Here is a 24,447-nt window from a genome sequence, read left to right as displayed (position 1 = left end):
TTTACCTCCCATGTGTAGAGAGGGAAACATATGGGGCTTTACATAATCATAAGCATAAACAGGTGGCTACTTAGGTACATTTAATTTGCAAGCAACATCAATACTGAACAACGCAATTAGCACCACATGGCTCCCAAACTCTTCCCATTAGCAAAATTAAGATCATTAAAATAGAGGAAGGGTATACTCCTCCCTCAATTGGCTTCAACTACCCTTCAGAGCCATGAATAAAGCACATTTTCAAAAATGCCTTGGCATTTTGCTGCTTCTTTTGTTTAAGGGAACTTCAGCAACTGTGTATAATGTATACCTGGTGAATAGCTACAACCAGCGCAATATTTACATTCAACATGTGCTTACATCTCCCTATAATCAGCTTATTATGAGCATAATATTATGATGGTTAAATTCTAAGCAAATTTATCGAAGCACGGAGTCAGACAGACTCCTCAAAGCCACCTGGAAATATTTCCCCAAAGGCAGTCCAACTAAAGAAGTCACCAGAGGCTCTTTTCCATAATCAAACACTCTGGCATAATCTATAATGGTTGCTGGGAATTATTTTTGCTCAGCCTGTGTCACATACTACTGAATCATGGATTCTACATATTTTGTCTCATCTAATTTGATCCAAACTGGAATATCTAGTGTGTACTCTTTGGCCCTATAAGTGTTCGTCTCTCTGATGTTATAACCAACCTACTATGGCTTAGAATTCCAGAGTGAAAGAAAATGAGGTGAAAGAATAGCTATTTTTTTTTTTTTTTGTATTTTCCTTTTTTGGTGCTTGCTATGTGTTAAATGCTATCTAAGTGTGTTACATGTATTCTCACTTAATCATCAGAATGGTTTTATGGGGAGGATGATACAATATTCTCCATTTTACAGAAAAGGAAATTATAACTCTGAGAATTTAAGTTCTCAACTTTACACAGTGGGGGAAGGACTGAGGTCAAAATTAAACTCCGTCTGTTTGAAGCAAAAATTCCTACTCTGACTACTTTACTTTACTATTGGAATAGTACTATGTTGCTGGCCCTGAAAATTCTAGTGCCTGAAGTCACCAAGGTCCAGAAAGAGTAAATCTGTAATATTTCGACTATCCTCCTAATAAAGCCTTATGAGAGATTTGAGGGGACTAATTGTCTATGGGGGTTCTTTCCAGTCCTGATGCCTCTATGTGTAATCTATAATAAAAGGGGCAGTTCTCTGCAGAACTGCCAAAGTCCAGAGAACTGTGCTCTTGTCAAGATTCATGAAAAGAAAAGTTTCTCACATCTTCTCACTTCATCCTAGGTCTATTACTCATTCTCACTGCTTAGTAGAGAGAAAGTTTTGACATGAACAAGGATATATGGTACTTTTATTAATAAAGCCATGATTATAACAGAGTTTTAGGCATAGATATAAAATTATATCATTTGATTTTAAAATCTAACATTATTCACATGAATTATTTGCTAAATATCTCAAATGTGTTAGATATGCATAGTCCAACCTTTTAAGGACATAGTGGGAAAATAAGAGTTTTTTCATGCTGTGTTTGAACCACTGAGATAAAAATGAATCAAAAGTTTATGACTTATTATTTTTTACCCCAAGTAAAAAAACTATTAAAAACCATTAATAGCTATTATAGATAATTCTCATTTCATTATATGTGTAAAGACATTCAAACATAAGAATTCTACATCCTCACTTAGCATCTAACATTTAACAGACTTGGTCACCAGCTTATATATGTCTTCTTCCCTCCTAAATACCCCATTAAATTACTATGCAGAATTTTCTTTATGACCTTTGACTTTCCTTGCATTCCTCGTTGCTACTCTTAGAGACTTCTATCAAGATTGTTAGAATCTGTACATCTGTGTCTCTTTTTCTGTTTTGCATATAGGGTTATCGTTATCATCTTTCTAACAGACTTTTGGATTCTGTGGGAGAAGACGAGGGTGGGATGTTTTGAGAGAACAGCATCAAAACATGTATATTATAAGGGTGAAACAGATCACCAGCCCAGGTTGGATGCATGAGACAAGTGCTCGGGCCTGGTGCACTGGGAAGACCCAGAGGAATCGGGTAGAGAGGGAGGTGGGAGCGGGGATCGGGATGGGGAATACATGTAAATCCATGGCTGATTCATGTCAATGTATGACAAAAACCACTACAATATTGTAAAGTAATTAGCCTCCAACTAATAAAAATAAATGAGAAAAAAAAAAAAAAGATTGTTAGAATCACTTATTAGTTGATGATTTTCAGTAATCCTATAATTGACTCTGTGAAATCTGAAGAAGTTTTTTACAGCTTGGATGTTGTTATTATTACATTTCATTACTTTGCCCAAGAATTTTGTGGGGTTTTTTGCTTTGATAGGGTATTTCATACATCTCATTAAATCCAAAATTACATAGAGCTAATTGAGCTAAAATTTCTAGTCAAAATACCAGATTTGTGGTAGTCTTGAAGAAGTTTTTGTAGGATATGCTGACCTAAGAATTACCTTGAGAAAATAACAAAATAATACAAAAATGCAGAATAAAAAACTTACATAAGCAAGTATAAAATAACAGGGATTCTTAAGAATCTGATTGCAAGACAAAGTGCCATTTTAAGAGGCAGAGGCATACCCTCACAAAAATAAGTGAAATACAGTTTGCTTTACTGGCAGAGAGACAAGACACAAGACAAAAAGTACAACATGTATGTCTTTGTATGAAAAACACTTTGATTTCTCTCTAAATGTTCTTCTCCACATAGATCAGTCCATTGGAAATTTTTGAGCAGTATTTCAAATATATATGTATTTATTTAAAATTGTGTGCTTGCATGTATATTTTTTGTATTGTTAACCTATATCTCAAAGGCTAATTTCTTTATGATGATAATGGATATAAATATACATTTCGACAACTTTAAAAGTATTAAAGAAGTTTCAGCCACCTTTCATATTTTATTAGTGTCATTGTTTTATTTCATAATATGGCTAAAGAAAAACTTGAGTGAGAGTAGAAATGTCAGCTTCGTCATTTTTTGCTCCTTGTTTGTGTTATATTAATTTTATTTTCAATACACAATTTTTTGCAAGAAGTGTGTGAAGTCATTTATCCATTTTGTGAAATTTATTTTATTTAAAAACTGTGATAATATATTCTGGAAACCCACTTAACATGGCCAGGTGGTCTGCAGCTCACTCAGAGTACATGATCTAAGAGGCAGCACTGTCGACCCCTTCAGCTTGTGCTGGACTCCCGCGTCCTACACCTTCAGGCAAGTGGCCCCCTGACATATGAAGAGATGAGACCAGTGCCAAACGATGTCATAAATATCAGTGAAGTTCACTTTCTCATCTTGCTTGTTCTAAGAAGTTCTAAGAATTTCTGCACCCAGAAGGAGAGTGAAAAGCTAGAAAAACAATTTATGGCTCCAAATAATAATGAAAGGTTTAAAAGTGTAGCCTTGTGATTAAGCCCTTGAGCTTTAGAGACACAAAATCCTACTATGTATTTTATGTGCTGTGAGACGATAGAGAATTTATGGTATCTCTACAGACTTTCTTGTGCTTATTTGTGAAGTGTTTGTTTTTTATTTCTAGCTACCTCATATTGTTATTCAGAAAAATGAATTCTATCATGCAGGTAAATGTCCAGCACATTCTAAGTTGCTAATCTTTTAATATCCTAATTTTGAAAGTATGAGAGGAAAATGAGAATTAGTTCGTAAAGTTCACTCTAGGATTCGTTTTCTAAGAGTTGGAGGCATATGTTTGGTTGGAACTGTGAAAGCAAGTTAGAGATTCAGTTCAGTTCAGTTCAGTTCAGTTTGCTCAGTCGTGTCCAACTCATTGCAACCCCATGGACTGCAGCACCCCAGGCCTCCCTGTCCATCACCAACTCAGTGGTGGAGTTTACTCAAACTCACATCCATTGAGTCAGTGATGCCATCCAACCATCTCATCCTCTGTCTCCCCTTCTCCTCCCACCTTCAATCTTTCTCAGTATCAGGGTCTTTTCAAAAGAGTCAGTTCTTTGCATCAGGTAGCCAAAGTATTGGAGTTTCAGCTTCAATATCAGTTCTTCCAATAAATATTCAGGATTGATTTCCTTTAGGATGGACTGGCTGGATCTCCTTGCTGTCCAAGGGACTCTCAAGAGTCTTCTCCAACACCACAGTTCAAAAGCATCAGTTCTTTAGTGCACAGCTTTCTTTATAGTCCAACTCTCATATCCATACATGATTATTGGAAAAACCATAGCCTTGACTAGATAGACCTTTGTTGGCAAAGTAATGTCTCTGCTTTTTAATATACTGTCTAGGTTGGTCATAACTTTTCTTCCAAGGAGTAAGTGTCTTTTAATTTCATAGCTGCAGTCACTACCTGCAGTGATTTTGGAACCCCCCAAAATAAAGTCAGTCACTGTTTCCACTGTTTCCCCGTCTATTTTCCATGAAGTGATGGGACCAGATGCCATGATTCTGGTTTTCTGAATGTTGAGCTTTAAGCCAACTTTTTCACTCTCCTCTTTCACTTTCATCAAGAGGGTCTTTAATTCTTCACTTTCTGGTTAAGGGTGGTGTCATCTGCATATCTGAGCTACAGATTAGATGAGGAAAAAAGATTGGGAACTCTTCACAGTGATCTTATGTGAATACACAGTTGGAATATAAATAGTATTATAATATACAGTTGGAAATTTTGTTTTTTAAAAAATGTCTCCCTATTTGTGTGAGAATTGATGAGGTAAAGGAACAGTAGAAAAAAGTCTGATGAGTGTAAATTCCACACAGTGAACCAGGAATTTATTTTAGCTCTTTTCATATTCAAGGGTCTGGGAAGGCTGATCCATGGAAATCAAGGGCCTACTTGCAAGACCACATACATATTTTTGTGAACTGGAATAAATATGTTTTCATAGACAGTGTCCTTGTAAGTCCTTTGTGTGAAAGGGAGGTAGCCTGGTATATAGGTAAGATTATGACATTTGGATTTCAAAGTATGAGTTGAGATTCTACAGCCATGACTATGAAAATCATGACTTTTTATATTCCTTGGTAATATTTGTTTTACTGTTCTTAAAAGATTATAAATGATCCAAATGAAAAAATTATTCAAATTTGTTACTTTTTAAGCAGATTTCAGTTGTTACTATTACATAATAATGATTGTAGATCATCAATAGTTAGATAAAAATATAAACTTCCCCAAAGCCTAAGATTCAGGATTAAGATCTCAAAGAGTAAATTTACTTATTGGCTAATTTTCAACAGATCAGCTGATTACATTTCCTTATAATTTTTGTTTCTCAAGAGACACACTCCATCTGAGCAATTTCTCCTAAGTAAAAATAAGAGTAGTATGCTTTTTGCATGTGTGCTAAGTTGATTCAGTAGTGTACAACTCTTTGCAACCCTATGGACTGTAGCCCACCAGGCTCCTCTGTCCATGGGGATTCTCCAGTGGATGGCCTTCCCCTCCTCCGAAGGATCTTCCCACACTAGGGATTGAACTCATGTCTCTTGCGTCTCCTGCATTGGCAGATGAGTTCTTTACCAGTAGTGCCTCCTGGGAAGCTCATCTATTTTAACAGGTGACAATCAAATTTGGAATAGAAATCTATTTTCTTTCTGCTTTTTAACTTAAATTGTTAAGATTATATATTGGCTTCTTTTATTATTACTCTAATTATCACATAGCTCCTGAAATATGTTTTGTTTTGTGTTTTGAAAAAATAATAGATTATATTTTCTGCACTATAAAACTATATTGCTTCAGTTTATTATGAAATTATAGCTACAGTATGATATAATTCATATATAAATATATATGTATGTATAGGGCTTCCCTCATAGTTCAGTTGGTAAAGAATCTGCCTGCAATGCAGGAGGACCCCGGTTCAATTCTTGGGCCAGAAAGACCCACTGGAGAAGGGATAGGCTACCCACTCCAGTATTCTTGAGCTTCCTTTGTGGCTCAGCTGGTAAAGAATCTGCCTTCAATGTGGGAGACCTGGGTTCAATCCCTGGGTTGGGACGATGCCCTGGAGAGGGGAAAGGCTATTTACTCCAGTATTCTGGCCTGGAGAATCCCATGGCCTGTATAGTCCATGGGATCGCAAAGAGTCTCACATGACTGAGTGACTTTCACTTTCACTTTCATATGTATGTGTATAGATATATATTTCTATATACTTGAAACTAGTTTATATGGCATTGAGTGGCTGTTTACAAGGACAGACTCTTTGGACTGGCTGCAATGATATATAAAGAAACAAGTTAATAAATATTTTTACTGTACTCTGCCACTTAGTATGCTAAACTGTGTCCCTAATCATCTTCTGAGGGAAAACACACAGATTTCTTAGATTTTTCTTGCAATAGAGACATCCAACAAGACAGCTCTGAAATGTGTGATTAACTTGAAATAATAGTGGCCCATAGGGTTTAAGGCTTTTCTACTTCATAACATTTTGGGTCTGTTATTACCTTAGGTGAACCCAATTCCCCAGGAAAGAAGATGCTGAATTAATTCTTCTGTGACTTATGTCATCAATATAGCTAGGATAGAAATAAAGCTATGTTTCTCTACGCTTATGAGATTCTAGGTAGCTATTATTTAAACTTATTTCAGGAAAACAGCTAAATTTTTTATACCCTTATAATGCCAGCAGACTCTTAAAAATAAATCTTCCCATGGAGACAAATGAGACTAAACATGCGCATATACTTGCACATGGGTGCATACACACACACACACACAAACACACATAAATTCAGTTACTGTGGGGAATTTAAGAGTACTGTTTTATTGGATTTTCCCTGATACAAGACCTAACAAAATAAGAAGCTCCTTCAAAGTAAATGTTTTTTTCCCCTTACTGTCTTCAAGCACACTATGCAGGGGATGAACACTGTTTGATTTATAAAAGTTTCCAGGACAGATTGCACATGCTATCTTCCTCAGTCTTAGTCAGGATTGCATCACATACTTTTTCAGAACATTTATATTTAAAAATAATCAAAATCCTGTAATTTTTTTTGTTTGAGTAAAATAGTAACATAAATCTTTGTACCATAACCCAAAATACATGTAAAAGCCATTTTAATTTGGTTAATAATAATTTGATAGAGAAATTTAATTGGACTGTATTTTTGGCTAAGTGAATAAAGAACTTTTCCAAGCTATATCATTCCTCTAGGGTTCTTTAGATGCTGCTTCTAAGTGGATGTTATTATGTAATATTTTCTCAATTTACTTTGGACTTAAGCAAGCAGTTACCTAATTTTTCCTTTGTCCTTACTTTCTTTGGAATTTAATGAAATTTATTATATAAATAAATTTCTGTTAGTGTTACAAAACAGATGTGCCTATGAAATAAATGCAAAATAATTGAAAGAAAAGAATTAAATTTAAACATGCAAACATAAAAAGCTGTGTTACTTGACTGTCCTAATAGTATTGGAAGAAAAGATTTGAAATAATGAAAAATTAGAGAAGTAATAGAAAGAATGAATGATATACAATCAAGAGATTTCAATCCAGAACAACTTCTTAACCTGGCATTTCCCAATGAGAGTTATGTGGAAAACTAGTATATATGATATACTGTTTAGTAATTTATTAATGAAGGTGCCCCTAAGAGTTTTATGATGAAAGAAATTTGGGAAATTCTGAATGTTATATTTCTCTCTTATGAGTCATAGTGCATCTAAAGTTTCTGAGAAATTTCAAATTACTTGGAAAAAGGTAGATACTTTTTGTTATGGTAAAATATGCATAGCATCAAATTTACCACTTTAAAATGTACAATTTAGTGTCATTAAGTTCATTCATGATGTGTTACAGTCATCAGCATGGTCAAGTTCCAGGTAATAGCTTTGTAATTGTTAACTTGACCATGAAACAGTTTCCTACTGAAATAGCTTTTAATTTTGGTGTTTCCAGAGAATATATATGGAAATACTCATCTAATCTAGTCCTTTCATTTTAAAAGTTAAAAATGTGATCTTGAGAGATTAAGTGCCTTGCTCAAGATCACACATGTAGTTCGGAGATAGCCAGTATTTCATGCAGATTTAACTTTCAAGAAGTAGGCCTTTTCTATTTCAAGATATTTTCCCCTTGTTTCCATCTATGTGACCTGTGTGGATCTGACAATCCAGCCTACAGATAATACATTAAGATATACCCTAGAAGAATTCAGGGTTAAAACAAATATCTCTAATCTTTAAAAAGGTACTTTACTTTTGAATGCTATGTTTTACTTGCTTTATAACTCTCTCACTGTGATTTACTTATGAGAACTTTCATTGTTAAGAACTCTTTTTAATTCACAGAATTCTGTTCTCAGGTCTTTTTAAGATTGTGGCTGATACAACTCCATACCTCACTATGGAAGAGATTACAAAAGCCAACCATATTAGACCAAGTAGACTGAATCATCCTTGCTTCTATCATCAGAAGGATATAAAACTAGAGAATCTCATCATAAAGCAAGGTGAGCGAATCATGCTCAACTCAGTGGAAGAGATCAATGGAGAAATATTGGTAAACTGTGGTGTGCTAAGGAATCATCAAAAGCACTCATTTACTTTGCCTTTGTCACAAGAAGGAGAGTTCTATGAGTGTGAAGATGAACATATTTATACCCTAAAGGAAATTATCCAATGGAAGATCCCCAAGAACAGAACACGAACTGTGATACTTACAGGTTTTTCAGCGAAGTGGGACTCAACAAACCCATTCCCTAGAGGCTTTTATGGCGCTGTGATTCTCAAGCCTGTTTATGAAATTCAAGGTGTGATGAAATGTAAGTATCTACTGAGAATGAAGCTTTATGAGCAAGTTTGTGGGGTTTGGGAAAGAGGAAGATTTTAGTCTAAAGAATGAAACTATGTCCCTACTTATCCATTAAGCCCATTGAGAGTTAAGATTCTCATCTGTAAATAAGCAAGCCATGTATTTGTTTCAAGAATCAAATTCAATAATGTATTTAAATGAATATTTTAAATTGTGTAGTGCTATCCAAATGTAAAATGCTATAATTATCAGGTACAGACAGATTAAAATATTGATTTAATTTTTATCACTGTCAGTTAAACATGGTCAAAAGAGTTACATTTTAGAACACAGCATAATTGGTTAGAAATAAGCTTTCTCATATTATTATTGTTGTTGTTGTTCAGTCGCTAAGTTGTGTCTGACTCTTTGTGAGCCCATGAACTGCAGCACACCAGGCTTCCCTGTCCCTCAATATCTCCCAGAGTTTGCCCAAACTCATGTCCATGGAGTCAGTGATGCCTTCCAACCATCACATTCTCTGTTGCCCCCTTCTCCTCCTACCCTCAATCTTTCCCAGCATCAGGATCTTTTCCAATGAGTCGACTCTTCACATCAGTGACTAAAGTATTGGAGCTTCAGCACCAGTCCTTCTAATGAATATTTAGGGTTGATTTCCTTTAAGATTGACTGCTTTGATCTCCTGGCTGTCCAAGGGACCCTCAAGAGTCTTCTCCAACACCATAGTTCAAAAGCACCTATTCTTTGGCACTCAGCTTTCTTTATGGTCCAACTCTCACATCCATACATGACTAATGGAAAAACCATAGTGTTGACTGTATGAACCTTTGTTGGCAAAATGATGTCTCTGCTTTTTAATATGCTGTCTAGGTTTGTCATAGCTTTCCTTCCAAGGAGCAAGCATCTTTTAACTGCATGTCTGCAGTCACTGTCCACAGTGATTTTGGAGCCCAAGAAAATAAAATCTGTCACTGTTTACACTTTTCCCAATCCATGTGCCATGAAGTGATGGGATTGGATGCCATGATCTTAGTTTTTTGAATGTTGAATTTTAAGCCAGCTTTTTTACTTTCCCCTTTCACCCTCATCAAGAGGCTCTTTAGTTCCTCTTCATTTTCTGCCTTTAGAGTGGTATCATATGGATATCTGAGGTTGTTGATATTTCTCCTGGAAATCTTGATTCCAGCTTGTGATTCATCCAGCTTGGCATTTTGCATTATGTACTCTACATATAATTTTAAAAAGCAGGGTGACAATATATAGCCTTGATGTACTCTTTTCCCAATTTTGAACCAGTCCATTATTCCATGAGCAGTTCTAACTGTTGCTTCTTGTCTGCATGTAGGTTTCACAGGAGACAGGTAAGGTGGTCTGGTATCCTCATCTCTTTAAGAATTTTCCATTTGTGATCCACACAGTCAAAGGCTTTACCATAGTCAATGAAGCAGAAGTAGATAATTTTTTGGAATTCCCTTGCTTTTTCTATGATCCAATGGATGTTGGCAGTTTGGTTTCTGGTTCCTCTGCCTTTTCTAAATCCACCGTATACATCTGGAAGTTCTTGGTTCACGTACTGTTGAAGCCCAACTTGAAGGATTTTGAGCATTACCTTGCTAGCATGTGAAATAAGTGCAACTGTATGGTAGTTTGAACATTCTTTGACATTGTCTTTCTTTGGGATTGAAATGAAAACTGGCCTCTTCTAGTTCTGTGGCCACTGCTGAGTCTTCCAAATTTGCTGGCATATTGAGTGCAGCACTTTAACAGCATCATCTTTTAGGATTTTACATAGCTTTCTTGTATGGAGGTGTTCAAAAGTGATAAGGGTGCAAAGTTACCTTAATGTGTCCCTTACTGTTATTTTTTGAGAGCCTTTTTTCTTTTTTTTAGCCATCCATTACTGGTCATAAATCTTCCTATCAGCTGAGAGTTCCTCTGACTTAAGGGAAAACAATGTGACAAATTAATTCATACAAAAGTGTGAGTTAAAAGTTATTGAAATATGTTTGATAATGTTAGCTTTAGGTAGACAGCATAGTGATTCAGTATTTTATAGATTATACCATCTTTAGAGTTATTAAAAAATTGCGGCTGTATTTCCCTGTGCTGTACAATATATCTTTGTTGCTTATCTACTTTATATATAGTAGTTTGTATATCTTAATCCCTTATCCTATCCTGCCACTCCCCTTTCCCTCTCCCCATGTGAATGTATTTCAATATGTAATCTTCATAAGATTTTTTAAATTGTCTATTTTTAAACTTTTTATTTTATGTTGGAGCATAGCTGATTAACAGTGTTGTGGTAGCTTCAGATTGACAGCAAAGGGACTCAACTATGTGTGTGTGTGTGTGTTATCCAAACACCTCTGCCTCCGGATTGCCACTTAACATTGAGCAGAGTTCCTTGTGCTATACAATAGGTCCTTGTTGGTTATCCATTTTAAAAATAGCAGTGTATACACATTTAGCCCAAACTCCATGTCTATCCCTTACCCTGATCCTTTCCCCCTGGCAACTGTAAGTTCTCCTTCACTAAGTCTGTGAGTCCATTTTGTAAATAAGTTAATTTGTGTCATTTCTTTTTAGATGCTGCATATAAGGGATGTCATAAACACTTCTCCTTCTCTGACTTACTTCACTCAATGTGACAGTCTCTAGGTCCATTCATGTTGCTACAAATGGCATAATCTTCATGAGATTTTTGCATTTTAAAATAGGAATAGCTGGATAGAGCCTTGTAATCCTAAAGAAATTAACACCTTGAGTTTTTAAGATTATGGCACATAAGCAGGGCAAGTATGGAGCCAAGAGTTCTGTATTTTCAGTCAGAAGTCCTAGATTCTAACTCTTGTCAATAACTGGTTAATATGACAAAAAATTGAAGTCACAATAAACTTTAGACATTACATTAGTGTTCTGGCAGCTTTCACAAAATGTACAGTCAAAATTGGTAACTGGATTTTCCTCAATTTTCATAAATAATGGGTTGCATTTTCTCATTTTAAAATCAGTTTTTCTAAAACCATTGGCAGCTCCTATAATGCAGATGCAAACGAAGGTGAACCCAGAACCTAAATATATGAACAAGATAGCTACAATATTTAATGCATTTATGTTAGGTATCACAAAAGCCTTCACTGAGAAAATGACATGTAAACTGAGATCTGAAGGCTGACTAGGAGATGGGCAGGTCGAGAAACAGAGGACAACGTTGGAGGAAGCAGATGCAGCTTACAGGAAAGGAGATAAGCAAGAGATTGTGGTTCTAGTGCAGCTGACATGAGAAAAAAGAGAAGGCGGGTTGAGACAGCCATCAAAGCATGCAATGGAGGAGTAGAATCAGGCATGGTGGGTCTTGAAATATATGAGTTAAGTAAGGGATTAAATTTGTCCAAAGGGCAAATTAAGAGAGATTTTCCAGCTGGATAAATAAGATAGAAGTGTAGTGAGGCCGCTTGTTCTATGGCAGAGTACTGAAAAGTTAATATAGTGGTAACCTGAGAGGGACAGCTGTTCTTAATGGGTATTTCAGAAGTACATTCAGCCAGAGCTCAAGGTCTGTTGGGAGTGGAAAGAAGTCAACCTCATTGCCAAGCTTCTGGCTTGATTTGGTGGCTGAATAGTGGTGCTGTTTAGTAAATATTAACATTGACAAAGAGCAAGGGATATTGACTGAATTGTTTAGACGGACTTAAATATGATTTCATGCTAATAACTAAGGTCCCAGAAGAAATTGCCTTTGGGTGAAATAAAATCCTTCCCAAAAGGTTTTAATAAATTTCTATTCTTTAATAATATTAAAATTGGATTTTGATTTTAATTATTTTGGATCTTTGATTTTTAGGGATTATTTTAAGCATTAGCTCTTATTGTACAGAAATTTCAGGATTCTGTATGAGACTGCTTTACCTGTATACTGACTGCTGCATATTTCCTGAAAATGGATGCTGGGTGTTCAACATAAAAAAGTCCAATTTAAAAAATTGTTATTATAGGCATTTTTCTTCTAAAGATAAAATGTAGACTTTTAAATTTTATTTTCAATGTACTTTTAAAAATTTTATTCTAGTACAGTTGATTTATAATGTTGTGTTAGTTTCAGGTATAAAGCAAAGTGAATCAGTTATACTTATACATACATCCACTCTCTTTGAGACCGTTTTCTATTGCAGAGGATTGAGCAGAGGTCCTTGTACTGCCCAGCAGGACCTGATTAGCTTTCTATTTTATGTCTAGTTGGGTGTGTATGTCAATCTTGATCTTCCAATTTATCCCTCCTCCATCTTACCCCTTAGTAAGTTTGTTTTCTACATCTGTAATTCTGTTTCTTTTTATACATAATTCTTTAGACTGCTTTTTAATCAACTGTGGTCTTGTGTTATATTATTCTTTTTTTATACTGAAGAGTTAAACTTGCCTTGAAGTCACGGGCACATGGTCTGCTAAGTTGTCTTTCAGTGGCTTTGAGTGTCCAGCATAGTTCAAACTCCTCTTGAATCCTGCTCTTCTGAAGTGACAAGAAAAAGAATAGATATGAGTTAGGAACAGGGAACTTTAGAGAAACCTTAGAGCAAAAAGGAAGATGAAAAATATTGAAAACTATAGGAAGCTATGAAATTATTGTTTGTTGAAAAGAGAACATAGCAAGTAAATAGAGAAAAGAAGAAATGTAAGATATTCTACTCCTAGTGCTAGTTTTTAACATTATTAATGAGAAAATTTAGACTTCACTAAAAAAAGAAGTAGCTGAAAGTGTTTAAATGAAATATTTGTTTCTGGAAATTCTTGGTTGTATTTCCATCATAGGCCAAACCTCTCTAACTCTTAACATACATTTAATGATTTTTTAAAAAGCTAAATCTCTTTGGGAAAGAGTATAAATAACCACCAAAGACCTCTAACCACAGGTTTCTAACCACATAGCAAAATCAGTTTGTGCCTTTAACGGGAAGATAAAATTCATACTAGTATAACAGATGGAATGAATAATATTTGCAAGTGAAAAATGGAGGCAGCCATTTAAAATTGCTTCAAAAAACTAGAAATCTTGATCATTAAAACTTTAATGAAGTTATGTTTTGATGTATCGATTGATAGTTGTTTCTTTACTAATGGAAATTTTACAAGTTGGAAAGTTGCATTTTGCTTTAGGAGAAAAACAGTGCCTTTCAAAATTGGGGAAAGGTTTCCACTCAAATATATGATATATTAGTTCATTTATGAACAGAGGGCTGAAATCATACAAACAAAATGGTGTTATCAGAAAGGCAGTATCTGAATATTGTATAATAGGTGACAGATGAAGAAAAAATTGCATCAATCTTTTAGTGTTCTGAGACTCTTTCTCTCATTAATTTAAAAAAATTCCATTTTTATCAAAGTCAGAAATATTAAATAGTGGTAAAAAAGACAAAGTTATCAGAAAACCCATGTTCTTGATCATTCCCGAATTTCCCCTACATTCTGCTACTCTGAAGTAACTCCTTTAAATATCTTGCTCCTGCTTTCTTGTATTGCCATTCACATTTCCAAATAATATATGATATTGCTATTTCTCACGTGATCAATTTTAGACATTTTCTGACATTCACTTGTGATGTGAAGATTTAATGGTCTTATACTCCTACTTTCTCTTCTCTTTCTCCTTTCTTTCATTTTATGATAAGTCATGGTTAAGTAGTTTCATTTCTGTGACAATTCATCGCTGAATCAGGTGGTAGATAACGACCATAATTTCACTTCTGTATAACTTTACTTTTCTGTAATAATGACCTTATTATTTCATTGCTTAGTTTTCTTCAGTCCTCTCCTAAGACTTGTATGTTCCAACATCTTTGTTAAAAAAACAGAAACAAAAACTATTCTCTACAATATTCCAGAGCCCAAACCGTCAAGAGATCTACATCTTCTTTTATTTTTTATCCTGAAATATTCCTCCTGGAACTCTCTGACCTCATGCTCCAATCTGTATCTGTGGATCTCTAGAACTAATGCATAGGTGCTTGGCTTAGGTTCAGTTCAGTTCAGTTCAGTCACTCAGTCGTATCCAACTCTTTGCAACCCCATGAACTGCAGCACCCAGGCCTCCCTGTCCATCACCAACTCCCAGAGTCCACCTAAACCCATGTCCATTGAGTCGGTGATGCCATCCAACCATCTCATCCTCTGTTGTCCCCTTCTCCTCTTACCCACAATCTTTCTCAGCATCAAGGTCTTTTCAAATGAGTCAGCACTTCGCATCAGGTGGCCAAAGTATTGGAGTTTCAGCTTCAGCATCAGTCCTTCCAATGAACACCCAGGACTGATCTCCTTTAGGATGGATTGGTTGGATCTCCTTGCAGTCCAAGGGACTCTCAAGAATCTTCTCCAACACCACAGTTCAAAAGCATCAGTTCTTCGGCACTCAGCTTTCTTCACAGTCCAACTCTCACATCCATACATGACCATTGGAAAAACCATAGCCTTGACTAGATGGACCTTTGCTGACAAAGTAATGTCTCTGCTTTTTACTATGCTATCTAGGTTGGTCATAACTTTGCTTCCAAGGAGTAAGCGTCTTTTAATTTCATGGCTTCAGTCACCATCTGCAGTGATTTTCGAGCCCCCAAAATAAAGTCAGTCACTGTTTCCACTGTTTCCCCATCTATTTGCTGTTAAGTGATGGGGCCAGATGCCATGATCTTATTTTTCTGAATGTTGTGCTTTAAGCCAACTTTTTCACTCTCCTCTCTCACTTTCATCAAGAAGCTCTTTATTTATTTATTTATTTTTAAGAAGCTCGTTAGTTCTTCTTCACTTTCTGCCATAAGGATGGTGTCATCTGAGTATCTGAGTTTATGGATATTTCTCCGTGCAATCTTGATTCCAGCTTGTGCTTCCCCCAGCCCAGCATTTCTCATGATGTACTCTGCATGTAAGTTAAGTAAGCAGGGTGACAATATACAGCCTTAACGTACTCCTTTTCCTATTTGGAACCAGGCTGTTGTTCCATGTCCAGTTCTAACTGGTGCTTCCTGACCTGCATACAGGTTTCTCAAGAGGCAGGTCAGGTGGTCTGGTATTCCTATCTCTTTCAGGATTTTCCACAGTTTGTTGTGACCCACACAGTCAAAGGCTTTGACATAATCAATAAAGCAGAAATAGATGTTTTTCTGGAATTCTCTTGCTTTTTTGATGATCCAGCAGATGTTGGCAATTTGATCTCTGGTTCCTCTGCCTTTTCTAAAACCAACTGGAACATCTGGAAATTTATGGTTCACGTATTGCTGAAGCCTGGCTTGGAGAATATTAAGCATTACTTTACTAGTGTGTGAGATGAGTTCAATTGTGCGGTAGTTTGAGCATTCTTTGGCATTGCCTCTCTTTGGGATTGGAATGAAAACTGACCTTTTCCAGTCCTGTGGCCTCTGCTGAGTTTTCCAAATTTGCTGGCATATTGAATGTAGCACTGGTCATAGCAAACACCCTCTTCCAACAATACAAGAGAAGACTCTACACATGGAAATCACCAGATGATCGACACTGAAATCAGACTGATTATATTCTTTGCAGCCAAAGATGGAGAAGCTCTATACAGTCAGCAAAAACAATACTGGGAGTTGACTATGGCTCAGATCATGAACAACTTATTGCCAAATTCGGACTAAAATTGGAGAAAGTGGATAAAGCCACTAGACCATTTGAGTATGACCTAAATCAAATCCCTTATGACTATACAGTGGAAGTGAGAAATAGATTTAAGGGACTAGATCTGATAGACAGAGTGCCTGATGACCTATGAATGGAGGTTCGTGACATTGTACAGGAGACTGGAATCAAGACCATCCCCAAGGAAAAAAAAAGCAAAATGGCTGTTTGAGGAGGCCTTACAAATAGCTGTGAAAAGAGGGGAAGTGAAAAGCAAAGGTGAAAAGGAAAGATAGATCCATCTGAATGCAGAGTTCCAAAGAATAGCAAGGAAAGATAAGAAAGCCTTCCTCAGCGATCAATGCAAAGAAATAGAGGATAACAATAGAATGGGAAAGACTAGATATCTCAAAGAAAATTAGAGATACCAAGGGAACATTTCATGCAAAGATGGGCACAATAAAGGACAGAAATGGTATGAACCTAACAGAAGCAGAAGGTATTAAGAAGAGGTGGCAAGAATACACAGAAGAATTGTACAAAAAAGATCTTCACGACCCAGATAATCATGATGGTGTGATCACTCACCTAGAGCCAGACATCTTGGAATGTGAAGTCAAATGGGCCTTAGGAAGCATCACTATGAACAAAGCTAGTGGAGGTGATGGAATACAAGTTGAGCTATTTCAAATCCTGAAAGATGACGCTGGCTTAAGGTTGGGATGCTATAATTAAAAAATACTGTAAACTGTATGACTTATAAGCAACAGGAATTTGTTTCTTACAGTTCAGGAGGCTGGAATTCTGAGATTAGGTTGCCAGCACAGTTGGATTCTGATGAGGAAACTCTTGCAGGTTGCAGACTGACAGTATCCTCACAGAGAGCAGAGTGGGAAAGGAAACTCTCTGGTGACATTTCTTTTATTTTCTTTTTGTCTGCACCACGTGGCATGTGGAACTTCCCCCACCAGGGATCAAATCCATGCCCCTTACAGTGGAGCGCAGAGTCTTAACCAGTGGACCCCTGTGGAAGTCTCCCTCTGGTGACTTGCAGCTTCGGTTGCTTGGTTATGTCTCTTTGCGACCCCATGGACTGCAGCCTGCCAGACTCCTCTGTCCACGGTATTTTCTAGGCAAGGATACTGGAGTGGGCTGCCATTTCCTCCTCCAGGGGATCTTCCCTACCCAGGGATCGAACCCAGATCTCCTGCATTGAAGGTGGGTTCTTTATCACTGCACCACCTAGGAAACCCCTCTGGTGTCTTTTATAAGGGCTCTAATCTCATTTACGAGGGCTCCATGATTTTATCTATACTTATGACTGTTTAATTCTAATCACCTCCCAAAGGTGCCACCTTCTGTATCCCTACATTGGGAGTCAGTTTCGACATATGAATACTGGGGGACATAAACATTTAGTCCATAACAGTGTTATATTGGAACTTCGATTTGACATGATCCTGGTGGTTATCTTTGAATTGCTTCTGTGTTTACCAGCAATTTCTGAACTCAAAGAACATTCTTTTCTGGTTTCCTTTAGTTTTGTGAATGAAGCCCATACCCTACTTGTTTCCTAAGGAAGGTGCAGAGGATATTAATTAGTTGATTACAAGACCTGCTTGTTTGAAAAGATCTTTATTTTACACTCAAATAAGATGGACAGTTTGATTATTTCTAGGATTCCCAGTTGAAAACAACTTCTCAGAATTTTAAAATCTTTGCTCCCTTATCATCTACCTTCCAGTTTTGCCTTTGAGAGATTATCCATAGTATTCAGAAACAGCACAGTAACGGGCTTTGTGGTAGGTCTATTCTTCCACCGTGAGGGAAGTTTTCAAGTTAGAAATTCAGGTGCTTCATTTCTAGGATAAATTCTCTGGTAATTGCCTTTCAACTATTTTGTTTCTTTTTTCATTCTGTAACTTCTAATCTCATGTTGAAGCTCCCATACCGATGTAGAACTCTTTTCTTTATGTTTTTTGTCTTTGGTTTACCTTCAGGGAAAGTTTCTTAACTACATTTCCAACTGTTTTAATGAATTTTTAATCTCAGCTATCATATTTTTAATTTCTAAGAGTTATTTCTTACTTCATTTTTTAACTGTGACCATATTCTTGTATTAAGGATGCAATATCTTCTCTCACTGAGAATATACTATTTCTTAAAGTTTTTTGCTATGACCATCCCCATGGAAAAGAAATGCAAAAAAGCAAAATGGCTGTCTGAGGAGGCCTTACAAATAGCTGTGAAAAGAAGAGAAGTGAAAAGCAAAGGAGAAAAGGAAAGATATTCCCATTTGAATGCAGATTTCCAAAGAATAACCAGGAGAGATAAGGAAAGCCTTCCCTAGCGATCAATGCAAAGAAATAGAGGAAAACAACAGATTGGGAAAGACTAGAGATCTCTTAAAGAAAATTAGAGATACCAAGGGAACATTTCATGAAAGATGGGCTTGATAAAGGACAGAAATGGTAGGGACCTAACAGAAGCAGGGAACTTCCCTGGTGGCTCAGATGGTAAAGTGTCTACCTGCAATGTGGGAGACCTCGGTTCAATCCCTGGGCCAGGAAGATCCCCTGGAGAAGGAATGGCAACCCACTCCAGTACTCTTGCCTGGAAAATCCCATGGAGGGAGGAGCCTGGGTAGGCTACAGTCCATGGGGTCGCAAAGAGTTGGACATGACTGAGCAACTTCACTCCACTAACAGAAGCAGGAGATATTAAGAAGAGGTGGCAAGAATACACAGAAGAACTGTACAAAAAAGATCTTCATGACCCAGATAATCACGATGATGTGATCACTCACCTAGAGCCAGACATCCTGGAATGTGAAGTCAAGTGGGCCTTAGAAAGCATTAGCACGAACAAAGCTGGTGGAGGAGGTGGAATTCCAGTTGAGCTATTTCAAATCCTAAAAGATGATGCTGTGAAAGTGCTGCACTCAATATGCCAGCAACTTTGGAAAACTCAGCAGTGGCCACAGGACTGGAAAAGGTCAGTTTTCATTCCAATCCCAAAGAGAGGCAATGCCAAAGAATGCTCAAACTACTGCACAATTGCACTCATCTCACACACTAGTAAAGTAATGCTTAATATTCTCCAAGCCAGGCTTCAGCAATACGTGAACCATGAATTTCCAGATGCTCAAGTTGGTTTTAGAAAAGGCAGAGGAACCAGAGATCAAATTGCCAACATCTGCTGGATCATCAAAAAAGCAAGAGAATTCCAGAAAAACATCTATTTCTGCTTTATTGATTATGTCAAAGCCTTTGACTGTGTGGGTCACAACAAACTGTGGAAAATCCTGAAAGAGATAGGAATACCAGACCACCTGACCTGCCTCTTGAGAAACCTGTATGCAGGTCAGGAAGCACCAGTTAGAACTGGACATGGAACAACAGCCTGGTTCCAAATAGGAAAAGGAGTACGTTAAGGCTGTATATTGTCACCCTGCTTACTTAACTTACATGCAGAGTACATCATGAGAAATGCTGGGCTGGGGGAAGCACAAGCTGGAATCAAGATTGCCAGGAGAAATATCAATAACTTCAGATATGCAGATGACACCATCCTTATGGCAGAAAGTGAAGAACTAAAGAGCTTCTTGATGAAAGTGAGAGAAGAGAGTGAAAAAGTTGGCTTAAAGCTCAACATTCAGAAAACGAAGATCATGGCATCTGGCCCCATCACTTAACAGCAAATAGATGGGGAAACAGTGGAAACAGTGACTGACTTTATTTTGGAGGCTCGAAAATCACTGCAGATGGTGACTGAAGCCATGAAATTAAAAGACGCTTACTCCTTGGAAGGAAAGTAATGACCAACCTAGATAGCATAGTAAAAAGCAGAGACATTACTTTGTCAACAAAGGTCCATCTAGTCAAGGCTATGGTTTTTCCAGTGGTAATGTATGGATGTGAGAGTTGGACTGTGAAGAAAGCTGAGCGCCGAATTGATGCTTTTGAACTGTGGTGTTGGAGAAGATTCTTGAGAGTCCCTTGGACTTCAAGGAGATCCAACCAGTCCATCCCAAAGGAGATCAGTCCTGGGTGTTCATTGGAGGACTGATTTTGAAGATGAAACTCCAGTACTTTGGCCACCTGATGTGAAGAGCTGACTCATTTGAAAAGACCCTGATGTTGGGAGGGATTATGGGCAGGAGGAGAAGGGGATGACAGAGGGTGAGATGGCTGGACGGCATCACCGACTCGACGGACATGAGTTTGAGTAAGTTCCGGTAGTTAGTGATGGACAGGGAGGCCTGGCGTGCTGTGATTCACGGGGTCGTAAAGAGTCAGACACGACTGAGTGACTGAACTGAACTGAAAGTTTTCTGATTTTCCTTGCATTTTATCTGCCTCTTCTAGTCTTTTTATAGTTTTAGTCTGTCATTCTTGTTAAATGCTTTTCTGAAATGCTTAGTCATTATTTGCCATTTGTTCCTATTTTCATGTGGGACAAATTTTTAATTTACAGGTGAGGTATTGTTTATATACAAACTCTTTGCTTTGAATTTAAGGTTACATTTTTTTGGCTTTTTCATTGAAGAGTTCCCTAAATTCACATCCTGTGAGTCTTTCCTCCAGGACTTGATCAGTTTCATCTGAAAGCAATGTTCTTGATACCGTGTGGGGGTTATGAAACTATTGTAACTGAGTGGGGAAGTTACTGAGGGTTTCACTGTTCCCTCATATATTTGACTTCCCTTTTTTGCTTTCAGTTTCACACTTCTCTGCTCACCTATGCTGACTTTCCAGGTTCTGGGACCCTGTATTGTTTTCCTGCAGTGAGAGAGGTTGGAGGGGTTGTCAGCCATCTTCCCCAAATTAGAACTGAAAATCTGGATTTAATCATGCTTCAAATTTTCACATAATCCCCTTGTTTTGTCCTCTACCTTCTCCACCTTCAGAGGGGCCTTATGCCATCAACTCAAAAGGCTTTTGATTGTCATCTGGGACACAAAAGGCTGGCTTTTCATTGGAGTCTACTCCTTAGGTACATCAATTCAGTTCAGTCGCTCAGTGTCCGACTCTGCGACCCCATGGACTGAGGTGCTGCCAGGCCTCCCTGTCCATCACCAGCGCCTGTAATTTACTCAAACTCATGTCCATTGAGTCAGTGATGCCATCCAACCATCTAATCCTCTGGGGTCCCCTTCTCCTCCCGCCCTTAATCTTAATCCCATCATCAGGGTCTTTTCAAATGAGTTAGTTCTTTGCATCAGATGGCCAAAGTATTGGAGTTTCAGCTTCAGCATCAATCCTTCCAATGAATATTCAGGACTGATTTCTGTTAGGATGGACTGGTTTGATCTCCTTGCAGACCAAGGGACTCTCAAGAGTCTTCTCCAACACCACAGTTCAAAAGCATCAATTCTTCAGCGTTCAGCTTTCTTTATAGTCCAATTCTCACATTCATTCATGACTACTGGAAAAACCTTAGGTTCATAGGCTTTCCTTTTTCTGTTCTACAAAATCATTGACCATTATTCCATCTGAGTTCAATCTTTGTCTAGTTCAAGAATTGCAGACATCTTTTAGATTCATTGAAACTTGTCTTTTTTCATTCTTTTCCTCCTTTTTACCCTGTGATGCATTGGAGGGAAGAAAGGGTTGAAAAACAATATATTTTACCCATAAGCCTCACTACTTACTTAAATTGGTCCTAGCCCAGAGTTTTTCCTGGATCTAATACTACTCTGAAAGGATTGGTTGCTAATACTGCTAAATGCTAAGTGTAATTTATAAACTTAATATTTTTAACACAACACAATTTTTAGTAACTTTTGAAACTTTCTTAGTCAATTTCTTATGTATTTATCTTCTCAGTGCTGGAGATAAAGTTATTTCATTGCTATGTTGTGTCCAACTCTTTTTCAAACCCATGGACTATAGCTCGCCAGGCTCCTCTGTCCATGAGACTTACCAGGCCAGAATACTGGAGTGGGTTGTCATTTCCTCCTTCAGTGGATCTTCCCAACCCAGGGATCGAACCCCTATCTCCTGCATCTCCTGCATTGGCAGGCAGATTCTTTACCGTTGAGCTACCAGGAAAGCCCTGATAAAGTAAATGATTATTATTCAATAAATTAAATACTTTATTGAATGAATGAATGAAGCCACTAAAATAATTGTTTCTGTCTATGTATAAAGATCCTGTTTAGGTAGAAGAGGAGTTTCTCACCTACCATATCTAGATTTGATTGGTTGCAATGACATATTTATGAACTTAATAGCTAAGGAGAATGAATATTCACTTCATGGCACCAAAGTTAGTGTCAGTTATATATCAGTTATATAACTATAAATGATACTGAGTTTGGTGCCGTGAAGTGAATATTCATTCTCCTTTTATAGACACAATACAGGCTTCCCAGGTGGCTCAGCAGTAAAGAATCTGCCTGCAATACAGTAGCTTCAAGAAGCATGGGTTCAATCCCTGGGTGAGGGAGATCCCCTGGAGGAGGGCATGGCCACCCACTCCAGTATTCTTGCCTGGGAAATCCCATGGATAGAGTAGTCTGGTGGGCTACAGTCCATAGGTTCTCAAAGAGTTGGACATGACTGAAGTGATTTAGTATGCACACATAGTCATATAACAAGTTCAGTTTTTATTAGTGATGTTTTTCCTGGTGTGTCCATGAAAATATTGTGACATAACATGATCTCTGAAACCCATGAATACTCTAGCCAGCTTCCATTTCATTTTCTTCCTTTAGGCAGAAATCTTACTACCAATATAAACATCAAACAGCAAGCAAAGTACTGTTTTTACTGCATTTGTGTGTGTGGATATGTATATACATGTTTATTTATTCCTAAACTACCAATAATTAACATTTTACCAGTTAGGGTTCTCCAGAGAAACAGTATACAATTTTATATATAATTGTATTATATATGCATAGTTATATATTAGTTAAATATTTAATTTTAAGGTCTTGGCTAATGTAATTACGGGGTGGAGGGCAGTGGCTAATAAGTTCTATGTCAATCAAACAGGCTGGCAAGCTGGAAACATGGGCAGAAGTTTATGCTGCATTCTTGAGGCTGAGTTTCTTCTCTGGGAAACCTTTGTTTTTGCTTTTTAGACTTTCGGCTGATTGAATGAGGCTCATCCATATATCTAGAGCAACAACCTTTACTTAAAGTCAAGTGATTTGGATGACAACCACATCTACAAAATACCTTCATGACAACAGCTAGATCAGTGTTTGATTAAATAACTAGCTACAATAGGCCAGGCAATTGACATATCAAATGAAGAAAATATGTTAATTGCATCATTAAATATAAGAAAATGGCTCTTCACTTTTCTTAGCTTTTATGAGCTAAATGAAAATGTAAAAGACAGAGTAGTATTACAGATAGACACCCAACAGAATGAAAATTCTTTGTATAGCTTCTCTTAAGTTGAAATGAAACTGAATAAATGGGAAAAAATTAAGTCACAGAATATAAAGGAAATTGAGATCAAATAGATGAACGATAAATCAAATTTTAATTTAAATGTCTAGAATGAGGCAAGCTCAGAAATTATTAGCACATCTAATAATCATTGCATAATAAAGAGTAGGATGTGATGCAAAAATGTAACCAATTCACTGAATAAATGAGAGTTGGAAACAAAATTTATGAAAGGACTTTAGAGAAATATAAGTATAGTCTTAAAGTAAATGACAACAACAACAAAATCAAACTTAGAAAGTGAAAATTTCCCAAAAATACATGAGCTATTTAACCATAATAATATAGGAGAAACTAAAAATTGAGAAAAATTGCAGGCTAAAATTTACAAAATTTATTAAGATAAAAATATGTCAAAACAACCATCTTGCCTTCCAGACTTGAATAAGATTGTCTCAGTAGATTTCTAACTGTGTACTGCTAATTCAGGTCTAATTGCAAATGACTGGCAGTTGAATGCTGAGTTGAGACCAAGAGTATTCCAGAATATTAGCTGTCCAAGGATACACGTATTGCCTAACATTAATCAAGCTTAAATATATACCTTTATTTTCT

The 24,447-nt window shown here is 37.0% G+C and overlaps 1 protein-coding gene across 3 annotated transcripts in view; it reads left to right on the top strand.

The window, feature by feature from the left end:
- Positions 1-24,447, top strand: part of THEMIS (thymocyte selection associated) — a 190,898-nt gene that overhangs the window by 49,147 nt on the left and 117,304 nt on the right. For all 3 annotated transcript variants that reach the window (XM_061130151.1, XM_061130152.1, XM_061130153.1), the window contains exon 3: positions 8,349-8,807. In XM_061130151.1, the coding sequence (XP_060986134.1) occupies positions 8,349-8,807 (459 nt within the window). The remainder of the gene's footprint in view (positions 1-8,348; positions 8,808-24,447) is intronic.

This window comes from Dama dama, chromosome 26 (genome assembly GCF_033118175.1).
Source record: "Dama dama isolate Ldn47 chromosome 26, ASM3311817v1, whole genome shotgun sequence".
Classification (NCBI taxonomy): Eukaryota; Metazoa; Chordata; class Mammalia; order Artiodactyla; family Cervidae; genus Dama; species Dama dama.
Note: the sequence above shows the minus strand (reverse complement) of the source record. Positions and strands in the feature narration are given on the sequence as shown.